General features: G+C 56.1%; 1 protein-coding gene across 1 annotated transcript in view; it reads left to right on the top strand.

Annotated features, from left to right (window-relative positions):
• The window catches only part of TNFRSF13B (TNF receptor superfamily member 13B), a 36,929-nt gene extending 29,389 nt beyond the window's left edge, over positions 1–7,540 (top strand). Inside the window, exons 4-6 of the mRNA XM_047089689.1 lie at positions 6,458–6,634; positions 7,029–7,291; positions 7,445–7,540. Of these exons, the coding sequence (XP_046945645.1) occupies positions 6,458–6,634; positions 7,029–7,279 (428 nt within the window). The 3' untranslated portion in view covers positions 7,280–7,291; positions 7,445–7,540. The remainder of the gene's footprint in view (positions 1–6,457; positions 6,635–7,028; positions 7,292–7,444) is intronic.
• The last annotated feature ends 4,531 nt before the right edge of the window (positions 7,541–12,071 follow it).

Genomic DNA, 12,071 nt, shown 5'->3' with positions numbered 1-12,071 from the left:
TGCGGCTGCCGAAGCACCGTGCCACAAACGGCGGGGCTTAACGCCGATGTCCTTGTGGCCGTTCTGGAGGCTGGAGGGCTGAGATCGAGGTCTCTGCAGCTGTGCTTCCTCCTACGGCTCTGGGGGAGGATCTTTCCTCGCCCCGTCCAGCTGCTGGTGGCCCCGGGCCTTGGCGTGTGGTGGCCCCCATCTTCCTGTGGCTCCACTCTGTGTCTTCTCTCTAAGGACACTTGTCATTGAATTTAGGGCCCAGCCTGATCCACACTCTCTCTTCTTGACATCCTTAACTTAATTCCACTCACAAAGGCTCTTTTTTTCCGAATAAGGTCACAGTTGCAGGTTACAAGGGGGCATCTCTTTGAGGGGATGGAACCAGGGTCGGCGGGGAGGGAACCAGAGGGACCCCAGAGCTCTGAGTTGGGTCCCCCATGGGCAGGTGATGCCAGCCTTGGAGGCAGCCAGGACCCCACACATGGGTCCAGAGCTCTGGGGAGCATCTCACTGGAGAACTTGGATTTCATGGGCCTGTGGGTGGCAGTTTTGGTCCCAAGAATGAAAAAGATTCCCTGAGGACCCAGGAGGTGCGAGGAGAAAAGGGCTGAGAAGGAAGCCTTCGTGGGAGAGGGGTCTGCCTCTGAGGGGTCAGTAGAATCTCCCCCAGACACACCGCAAAGGAGCAGTTGGGGAGGTCAGAGCAGAGCCCAGAGGACCGTATGTCCACAAAGGCAAACAAGGAGGAAGGTTCTGGAAGGAGTAGGTCACATCGCAGAGAAGTTTGCAAATGTCCACCAGTTCTGGCCACAGTGAGGTCAGAGGACCCTCTGAAGGGCCATTTTCAGGCGTCCCTGGGTGGAGGCGGTCCTGACCTGAGGAAATGGTGGGGGGCGAGGCAGGGAGCCCCTCTCTTACCGTCCATGAGGCCTCTTCCTCTCCCTTTCCATGCTCAGTCCGATCCCTTATCAGGCCTTCAACATCCCCCGTCAGTCCGTTTCAACCTCATTCCACCAGATGGGAATGCGCAGGGGCAGGGTGGGGGACACAGGGGCACAGACTGCCCGCCAGGGCCCCGCGTGTTCACTGAGCAGCTTAGGAAGCCGGGCCTGGAGCTCACAGCCCCACCGTGACGATCACAGGCGGGGGCGCCGAGGCTGGAGGAGGTGAGGGCGCGTGGGAGCCGGGCGTCCGCAGCGTCCAGGGTGGGGGGCAGCGCCGAGCTCTGGGGCACACGCACCCCAGGGAGAAAAGGCCCAAGGCGGTCAGAGCTGGAGCGCCGGCTCGGCAAACGGGAAGCACGACAGGCCTTTAAGGAAAAGAGACACAGGGACTCATGCATTTGCAGGTCACGTGTGCAGGGTGGGGAACAGCCGTTTTCTCACTGGGGGTCACAGCCATAGAAGGATTTGGGGGTCGGGGAGGACGCCACTTTTGTCCCAGGAATCGCTCAGGGTTTCCTTTGGTTTGGGAACTACAGCTCCACAAGGTGGCCCTGGGGTTTGGTCTTATGCTTGGCTTTTCGTTTGTTCCCTCAGGGGACGCAGTGCAGCCCCACCCCACCGTGACAAGCCCCACATGCCCCTCTCCCCAGGGCCGAAGCTGAGGTCCTCACTAAAACCCTCTTGATAAAACACGGGGGCAGAAGCCAGAGTAGGGAGCGTGGACCAGTGACCTAAACGTGAAGGCACGGAGAGGACCGTGGGGAAATCGGGCAGTAGGGGGAGGGAGAGCCCGGGGGGGCAGGAGGCTTCCTTCGTCAGTTGGAGCAGGTTGAGCAAGTGGAAAGGCCGATGGGCCTGATCCAGGGCCGGGGAGAGAGGCTGCACAGGAGCAGTGGTCGAGTCTGTGTAGGAGCCCTTCCCCCAGCAGGATAGAGGGTCACTCTCAGAGGGGGTGGCCCCAGAAAGAATGGGGACTCGGGGATCCCAGGCCCTGATGAGGGGGTGTGAGGAATGGGGGGGATGTGGTATTCTGGAAACAGAGCCCCCATCCTTCCCCAAATTGTCTCCCAAAATGGCAGCCAAGTGTCTCTCTCTCTCTCTCTCTCTCACACACACATGCACACACACACTCACACACACACACAATAGGGGGGCCTTCCGCGGGCATTTGCAGGCCCCCCAATAGCCTAATAGTGAGGTTCACACTCACTGCAGGAAACCCCTTCTCAAGGCAAACTTTGGACCAAGTGTCACCGGCATGTGCAGAGGGAAGGAGGGACAAACAGGGCGTCCGGGATGCTGAGCTGGCCATCCGCACGGCCGCAGCCCACAAGGTGCGCCCAGAGTCTTCCCAGAGGGAGGAGGGGCAGAAATCCCCATGTGTCTGGCGTCCTGCAATTGCCGCCCCAAACCCACTCCTCCCCTATGGACAAACTGCCCCACCAGCTGAGCTGTGGCAGCGTGGGGACACCTGGTGACTTTTGCTGGGCCGGTCCTCCCAGGCCCAGCTGCCTCGTATGTATTTACTTGTATTACGTCATGGATGCCAAACAACGCTGATCGGTATATCATTCCCCATTTTACAGATGAGGAAACTGAGGCCTGAGGAAGCAGAGTAAAATGTCCAAAGCCACGTTCGCCTCAAGCAGTTGTGGCTGCAGGGCCCAGGCTTAAAATCATGCCTTCCTGCCCTCAGCTACATCCAGCTGAGGCAGTGGCATCTGGATTCTTGCACAGCCCTTGCCAGGGCCACAAGGCCCCTTTGCTCTACCTCTAAGTGACAAGTTATCATGTTAAGGTCCCTTAACTCTGTCCCTAACAGACAAGTTATAATGTTGACCGGCTGGCCAGCCTCAACCTGAGCTGGGGACAGCAGCAGTCTGGGGGCAATTCTATTTTTAGATAAGACAGGGCTTTGAAGACAGTAAAACGAAACAAAACAAAAGCAAAACCCAGCTTGCAAATAAACTGTCCTTGGGCTGGGGCCAGCCTAGCTTCCCAAGCAGCCAGAAGCTTTGAGTGGTGCCTCCTGGTGGCGGTTTCTGGGAACTGCACCTCCAGGGGCTGTATCCCCAGGGCTCGATTTTCAGACAAGGACAGAGAATGCATCCCTTTTTCTCACAAAAACTTTTGATTGTGCCCCTTTGCTGCTGGGGGGGGGGGCAGACAGGGAAGCACGGGGCAAGGCCTCTCTGTCTTGCAGGGTCCCGGTCACTGAGGGCTGACAGAAGGCCACTTCTGAGGTCGTGGACCCAAGTGATCTTGGAGACTGAACAAAGAGCAGAGAAGTGCACACTCCCCACCTCCAGCCCCCAGGAGAGTCTGGGCGCTCACCGCTGCCAGACCCAGTGCAGGGCCCACTCGGGTGGCGCACGAAGCAGCGGGGACAGCTTTCCCGTTAGCGGCCCCGCCAGCTGCTGGAACTCTATGACTTCCCTGTCCTCCTGGTGCGCCTTGTACACGGTTCTTCGGACACGCGGACCGCTAGAGCAGCTTCAAGCTGTTTTGCGTTTTGAATAGACGACACACACAAATCACCTGAGAGAAAAGGAAGAAGGTGTGGGGGGAAGTCTTCAAGGTGTGGGGAGAGACACAGAGAGAGAGAGACAGAGCACGAGCAGGCGAGGGGCAGAGGGAGAGGGAGACACAGAATCCGAAGCAGGCTCCAGGCTCCCAGCTCTCAGCACAGAGCCAGACGCGGGCCTTGAACTTACCAACCGCGAGACCATGACCTGAGCTGAAGTGGGACACTTAACCGACTGAGCCACCCAGGCGCCCCGGGGACACCTGTACTTTTAACCTGCCTTCCTCGTCCTGGTCCAGGAACTCTGCAGAGCATGTACTAGGGGCAATCACCAGGCAGGAACTAGGTCCACTGGCCGCAGGGAACAGCAGGTCGCTGGTCTGGGCAGAGGGGCAAGGAGCAGCTGGGACCAGCCCCTCAGGAGCACTGTCACCGTTTGGTTGTTTACCGCAGCACCCAAAAGCCACTGAAAACGTAGTGGCCTCCAAAGAACCGCTTTATTATCTTGTGTGGTTCCGTGGGTTACTGGGCTCAGCTGGGCAGGTCCGGTGTCTGCTTGGGGTCTCCTTGTAGCCACAGGCAGGTGGCGCTGGGCTCTGAATCTGGGACGGCCGGGCCTCGCTCCTCCCCGCGGTCCCCTCTTCCCGTGACTTCTCCAAGGGGCGCCTCCACGTGGCCCCTCCAGCTGACCTTCTCGAGGGGTGGCTCAGCGCTCCCAAGAGAGCAGAAGCAGGGGCTGCGGGCCTTCGGAGGGCGCAGGGCGGGGCTGGCGCCGATGGCCTCTGCCGTCTGAGGTTTCAGGGAGGCCCAGCCCGGCCCTGATTTGAAGGGCAGGCTGTGGGGAGGTGGTTCTCTGGGGACCATCTGTGTGCACTTGCTGCCAGGTCTGGGTGTTAGAATTTGTGCTGAGAACATCTGAAATACGCAGATGTTTGGACTCCCTCCTTGAACCTACACGGCGGTGCATCTGTGCTTAGCAATCTGGTAGGGTCCGGGCACCCGTCCCTGATGCGGAGGCTGCCGGCCTCTCCCCTGCTAAGCCAGCTGTACGAGGTCATCTTACTCCAGAGGCGAGCAGGAGCAGGTAGGCAGATGGAAAGACCTGGGGGTTGGGACGTGTGGATGGCCGGCCTGCTCTGCCCGAGGCCCTGTGACCTCCCTTGGTTCCTCTTTCCTCTTCGGGCCTCAGTCTCCAGATCTGTAGCACTGGCACACGGTGAGCCGCACTGGGGGTTCTCTGCATCCCCCTCCTCCGTGGCTTCTCTGAGCTCTGGGCAGGGGACAGAAGGCCAGCACCGCCCACCCAGAGCTCCCATTCTCCCTCTGTAAATGTCAGGTGGCACCTGCCAGCTGTTACTGTATAAAAATCGTGACTCTGAGGAGCGTGTGCAAAGAAGAGGGCAGTGCCCTTCCCGCTGCCTGTGTGTGGCCAGCCCGGAGCACTGGCCTGGAGCCCGTCAGACCCGCCCCCAGTAGCAGCTGCGACTGTGGACAGTGTGACTTTGAATCTCAGTTTTGTCACCTGCAAAGTGGGGTGTAAAACGGTGCAGTCACGGTGGAAAACGTCTGGTTTTTCCTCAAAAAGTTAAACGTAGAGTTACCCTCTGACCCAGAAATTCCACCCCTGGGTGTATACACCCCAGAAAACTGAAAACGTGCGTCCAGACGCACACTTGGGCACAAATGTTCACAGCAGCATTATTCGCAACAGCAAAAGGTGATAACGACCCAAAGGCCCATCGGCAGCTGGACGGATAAACAAACTGAGGGGTGACGGTACAATGGAACATTATTCAGCCACAGAAGGGAGGGAAGTCCCAACACACACGACAATGACAATCAGCCTTGAAAGCACGCTCAGCAAGAGAAGCCAGACACAACGGGCCACACATTGTGTGATTCCATTCGTGTGAAGTGTTCAGAATAGACACATCCGCAGAGTCGGAGTGTAGCTTCGTGGTGCCAGGGGCTGGGGCAAGGGAGATGGGGGGTGACTGCTAGGGAGTACGCGGGTGACAGAAATGTCTTCAGATCAGACAGTGGTGATGGTTGCACGACCTTGTGAATACACTAAAACCCACAGCTGCCCGCTTTAGAATGGTGAATTTGATGGCATATGAGTTATATCTCAATATCCAAAGGTGGGGTGATCAGTCCTCGTTCAGATTACGGAGACACTGCCCGAAGCACCTGCATGTGGTAAGGGCTCGGGGGGGGCCCACACCATGCGTCTATTACACACACACATACTGACTCTGGCTCATCTGTCCTTTTCTACCTGGGGCCTACGGAGCACCCCAATTCCAGGAGCCAGGAGAAATTTCAAGGGGAGAGCTTCGGCTCAGGGCTGCCTTCCTCTGGCACCCAAACCAGAGGCTCAAGGCCCTGGGAAGAAAAGTGACCACCCCAGCTCCCCAGGACTCTCCTGGTTTGCCGGCCCAGATTCATCAGCAACTGTGCCCGGCTCACTCTCAAAGTATGCTTCCCCAGGACGGCCCCCTCTTACAGGAGGGCCCAGGTCGAGACAGAGACATCTTCCCGGGACTACAGTCTGTCCATTTTTCCATCCACCGCTGGTAGTGTCCCGATCTACATCCTGTAGCAAGAGCAGACGTAAAAAGGGCGAGCTCCAGAGGTGTCCAGCTCTGGGGTCTTGGAAGAAGTTGCCACCAGCCTGGGGGAGAGGGGGGCTGATTTCTTCCGGAGTCCAGAAAAGGGTCCACACGAGCCAAGCTTCAGGGTGAGGAAGGGAACCAGCTTCTCCAGGAGCCAGACAGGTCCACAACACGCCAAGGGCCGGGGGCCGGAGGCTCGGCCCTCCAAGGGGGCACGGGGATGGCCACGTGGCTTGCTCGGGTATAATGAGGGAAAAGAAAGATGGTAGGACAAGGGGGATGCTAGCCCGAGGAGGGGACACTTCAGGGAAGGGCCCTGGGCGGTGAAGGGCCCCTCCTGATCTCGGGGCCTCATGGCTGTCTTGCAACCCCCCCGGCCCCAGGGCTGAAGCTGAGCGCCGACCAGCTGGCCCTGGTCTACAGCACACTGGGGCTCTGCCTCTGTGCCATCATCTGCTGCTTCCTCCTGGCCGTGGCCTGCTTCCTCAAGAGGAGAGGGGACCAGTTCTCCTGCCAGCCCTCACCGGCACCGTGTCAGACCCAGGCCAAGTCCTCCAAGGGTGAGTGTGAAACGGGCACTCGCACCGCACGTGGGGCCAGCTGCGGGAGGTCCCTCTGTCCCTGCACTGGCCCTGCTTCCGAACGGGAAGCATCTTTTGGGTCTTGGTGAAATCAGGTTCCACATGGAGACAACAGATGGGGCACCCGAGGAAGGGTGGGGGTCCGGCAATGGCCATCGGGTTGGCAGGGGCGCAGGGCTGCTGGGGCGCTCCCGGAGGGGTTCCTACACAGGCTTCCCCAAGCAGAAGGGGAGCTGGTGCCGGGAGAGGGGGGCTGCCTGTGCGGCGGGGACGGGGGGAACCCGACCGCCCGGCCGCATGTCACCTCCATGCAGGGCGGTAGAGAAGGGGTCAGGGCCAAGGCCAACGCCATCGGCCTCTCACCTTCCATCAGATCACTGGATGGAAGCTGGAAGCGCGGAGGGCGCCTTGCCAGAGCCGGTGGAGACGTGCAGCTTCTGCTTCCCGGAGCGCAGGCAGCCCACCCAGGAGAGCGCGGGCGGGCCCGGGACCCCCGGCGCCGCTCGCTCTGGGAGGTGGGGGCGCCTCGGCCGGACCACGATCGGACAGCCGTGCGCGCGCGCCCCAGAAGGCGGCCTTGAGGTCCTGTGCGCTCCTGCGGAGGAGGGAGGCCCGACCTCGTGAAATGGGGGCAGGGTGAGACCGGGAGAGAGATGGGGGTAGGGGAGGGAGGCGGAGGAGGGGGGAGAGGTGGGGAGGAGAGAAGACAAACGGGGAGAAAAGAGCTGGAGGGAGGGAGGTGCGAGGGAGGGAGGCCTGTCACCAACTTTATCCACGTCTCCACTGTAGGTCGCCATCACCTAAACACCTGCAGTGAAGTCATACCTACCTGCTGGCCACAACCCCCAAGAGCCCTTCTTTAGAAATAAAACCTTCCCCGGCTGCCCGCTCCTCCCTTTCTCTGGTTTTCGTCGTGTCTCCCCCGTGATGACTCTGGACGTCCCACCCTTCCCGCTGCCACCACAAGGGGTCCGCCTGGTTTCTGAGGACCTGCAAGCTGATGGTCCCACCAGGCTCTCGACCGAGCTCGTTGACCTGTGCTGGGTGGGAAGCGGGTGGGGGGGGGGGTACACGCTGGGACTGTGTTGTGCCTTTTCGTTCAAGAGGGGAAGCCAGAGAGAGGGGAACGCTAAATGGCCTGAAGGAGGCGTGCCTCCCACCAGAGGCCTGGGCTCTTTACATTTGTTTTATTAAACAAATTCCCCACCACCGTGCCTCCTTAGGCACAGCAAAGCACAGTGCAGTGTGTGTGTGTGTGTGTGTGTGTGTGTGTGTGTGTGTGGTGGGGAAGGCACAGGCTGAGCCCAGTGCCGAGCTGCTCTGAAAGCCCCAGGCTAATTGCCCCGACGTCAGCAGGAGCGTTCTCATTGGCACCCATCTTTGGCCCCATCTGGCCACAAGCTGCACTGTTCGTGGCTTAATATTCTTCTTTACATCAACTCACCTTTTCTTCTAGACCAACTCTGACCTCACGCTGCATTTCCTGAATTCTGACTGATAATAAGCGATAATACCTGAACATCCACAAGTGTTAGATGTTACCTAGAGGTAAAACCTTGGATCGCGAGGAAATTCTGCCAGGGTCCCGCAAGACGAGCAAACATGTCTAATAAATTTTAACCTGGTAAACGAGCGCCGTCTTGCCTTACGGGTAGCACGTGACGCCAAACGTCACATGATCACACCTGAGCCAACGGTTCTTGGAATTCGCCCTGATATGCAAATGCTTTGGGTACACGCATGTTTCCGGAATGAGTTATGCTCGCAAACCAAGGTTTTACTGTATTTTATATGTTGAGTAGCATCGAAACCCGCATTTTAGTCGCCCTTAAAAGGCATAATTGTTCTTAGAAGCATTTACCCAGTAAGACAAATACATGGTTCTGTAAATCAAAGTAATTCATCCTGTGCCACCCCAAATTACCTGGCACAACTGTGAGGTTCACATAACACGCTTTGGGAGGTGTAGACGGGAAGCCTGATGCTTCCCCCAATGCGCTACAGGCCGTATCCGCTTCCCAGGGCTCTTCGAACAAAGTAGGACGCACTGGGTGGTGTCCCCCACTTCTTGAGGTGTGACATCTGCCGCCAAGGTGTCTGCTTCCTTCTGAGAGTCCTCCGGAGGCCCGTGAGGGAAGGGCCCTCTGTTCGGCCCGCGCTCCCCCATGTGTGTCTGTGTCCACATTCTTTCCTTTTTATGAGGACACCAGTCCTACGAGATCAGGACCCGCCCTCACGTCTCATTCAACTTGATCCCCTCTGTTAAGACTCTAGCTCCAAATAAGGTCACATTCTGGGGACCTGGGGTTTAGGGCTTCAACACATGAATCTGGGGGACACAATTCAGCCCATCACCCAGGCCCTCCCCAAATCCACCTCTGCTTCATATCCCTTGACAGGCAAGTTGACTTCTAATTTTTTTAAGACATTCTTGAAAAATTAAAAATTTTAATTTTTAACAATTTAATGTTTTAAATTTTAATTTAAAATTTAATTTAATGTTTAATGTTTAATTGTTTTAATGTTTATTTATTTTTGAGAGAGAGAGAGCATGAGCAGGGGAGGGACAGAGAGAGAGGGAGACACAGAATTCGAACAGGCTCCAGGCTCTGAGCTGTCAGCACAGAACCCGACCTGGGGCTCAAACCCACAAACCGTGGGATCACGACCTGAGCTGAAGTCGGGCACTTCACCGTCTGAGCCACCCCGGCGCCCGTGTTCGATCAACTCTTCAAACACCACTATTTTTGCTTTAGAAAGTCAGTACCTTTCAGAGTGATTAAAAAGAAGAAAAACGAGGGACATCTGGGTGGCTCAGTCTTCCGACTTGGCTCAGCTCATGATTTCATGGTTTGTGAGTTTGAGCCCTGAATCGGGTTCTCTGCTGTCAGGGCAGGGCCCACTTTGGGTCCTCTGTCCCCGTCTCTCTGTGCCCTTCTCCTGCTCGCATGCTCTCTGTCTCTCTCTCTGTCTCTCTCTCAAAAGTAAACATTTTCTACAAATAAGAAAAACAATGCCCTTTATATTTACCTTACTCTCTGGAAATCCTCACTGTTTGGTGTAGATCCAAGTCTGTTAACAGGTTCCTTCGTCTGAAGAATTTCCTTTAGTTCTTGTGCTGCAAGTCTGCAGGAGATGAATTCTCTCCATTTGTGTCTGTTTGAACAAGTCTTTATCTCTCTTGCGTTTGTGAAAGATGTTTTTTCTCTGGGTATGGACTTGGGGGTTGCCAGTGCTTTCCTTTGAGTATTTTAAAGACATTATTATCCCTGGTTGGCATAGTTTCTGACAAGACATCTGCTTGGATTCCTATCTCTGTTCCTCTGTAAGCTGTGTCCTCAATTTTCTCTCTTTCTCCTAACTTTGTAGCAGTTAGAATATGTTGTGTCTAGGAGGGTTTTTTTTTTGGGGGGGGGGTAGGTTTTTCACTTATCCTGCTTGGGGTTCTCGGAGATTCCTTGATCTGTAGTTTGATGTCTTTCATTATTAGGAGATAGATAGAATGAATGGCATAGAGATAGAGATAGAGATAGAGATAGATATCTATCTCTATCTCTATCTCTATCTCTATGCCATTCATTATCTCTTCCAGCTGTTTGATATCATCACAGCTCTGGTGCCCTATTGTGGTTTTGTTTTTTTTTTTTCTTCTTTCCATTCTTTCTTCTCTTTGTGTTTCAGTTTTGGTCATTTCTATTGACCTTCAAGCTCCCTGCTTCTTCCGTCAGCTGTGTTGAGCTTACTGACAAGCCTTCGTCTGGTTTACGTGGGTTTTTCTTCCAGTTTCCATGGGACTCTTCCTTATAGTCTCCAACTCCCTGCTGAAGTTCCCCCATCTCTTCAGGCATGTATTCTACATTTTCCATGGGAGGCTTCAGCTTATGAATCTTTTAATTATTTAAAATTTCCGGCCTAATACTGTCAACACCTAGATCACCTGAGTCCGGCCCTGTGGAGTGATCTGTTTCTGGGCAGTGGGTTGTTTTTCCCTGCTGTCTGGCGTGTCTTGTAATATTTTTAATGAACTCCAGATCTGTGCAGGGCGGTGGGCAGACTGAAGTAAGAATGTGCCCGGAAACGGGCACGCCTTTTCTCCTGCCAGGCTGTCAGTGGGAGGGGGTGAGTCGCCCACGTCGTGAGCTGAGCTGGATCAGGGTTGGTTGGTGTTAGGTCACCTTCTGCGCCTCACTGGCTTCAAGTTCCCCTGGCGTTGCCATGTTCTTGGTGGCAGAGGGTGGCCGGGTTTGCAATATTCCTGCTACACCCTTGGCTCTACACCTTCCCTGAGTGCCTCTGCCTAAAGAGGGTCTTTCTCCATTCTTGGCCTTCCGTCGGGGGTAGACTACCCTACTTGGTGCTTGCCAGCCTAGGCGGAGGCGGGAGCTGCCTGCGGTCCTGTTCCATCTCAGTGGCGGGCAGGCCACGTTCCTGGGCTGGGGGAATCAGCCTCGTCCGGTGATCCCTCCCTCCCCCTAGGAATGGAACCCCCTCCCATGAGTCGGGCCCATGACAGCTTCCTGCCCAGCCGCAGTAGAGGGTATGTCCCTTCCTACCGCCCGCGATGGGCTTGAAGTCTGTGGACAAGAACCTGCAAGTGGGTGCTGACGCCCCTTGTTTGCAGTTTCCAGAAGTTCTACGCTCTCATGCTAATCCACACTCAGCCTTCGGCAATTCTTTAAAGCATTGGAAGGACTCCTCTTGCCCGCTCGCGTGGCGGCTCTGCCTTCTTCCCTGTGGCCGCCATTCATGTCCCCGCTTTCCTTGGAGGCACCTGCCTCCCTTAGACTTCAGGCTACTTGGTTGCCCTGTGGCTGCAGCTCACAGATGGGCTCAGAGAAGACACGGTTTGGGGGGTTATCCAGCTTTATTATCACTTAGGGAAGAGTGGTCCTCTCTCTGGCTTCCTACTTCCTAGGTGCCACTGGAGGCCAGGGAGATTGGTTAAAAATATCACTTACATCCTGTCTTTTCACAGCTTAAACCCCTCCAGTGGGTTCTCCACACAGAACCAAAGCTCAGCCTCTTCCAAGGGCCTTTGAGCCCCATGTGCCCTGGCCTCCTCTCAAACTCCTCTCAAACTCCGCTCCTATCACACTCCATGGCACCAACGAGCCTCCAGCCCCACTCGCCCTCGTCCTCAGAGAGGTTTTCCTTTCCACAGGCCTGCCCTGAGGCCTTGGCCTTTGCTGTTCCCTCTCCCAGGAATGCCCTTCCCTGCATCTTCACTCGGGTTGGAAGGGGTGCTCCTATCGTGCAAGCCTCAGCTCAAATGCCACCTTCTCAGAGGCCCTTTCCCTCCACAGTTTCCCTTCTCCCTGATTTCCCAAAATTTCAAAAATCTCCCAGATACGATCTTGGAACAGAGGAGACAGGGAAGGGAGAGACTTCCTGCAGCTGTCCTTCTCTGGCTCCTGAT

This window comes from Lynx rufus, unplaced genomic scaffold (genome assembly GCF_022079265.1).
Source record: "Lynx rufus isolate CCGP_SWC_20201006 ecotype Redwood Valley unplaced genomic scaffold, mLynRuf1.p SCAF_28, whole genome shotgun sequence".
Lineage (NCBI taxonomy): Eukaryota > Metazoa > Chordata > Mammalia > Carnivora > Felidae > Lynx > Lynx rufus.
This window is presented reverse-complemented; position numbering and strand designations above follow the sequence as displayed.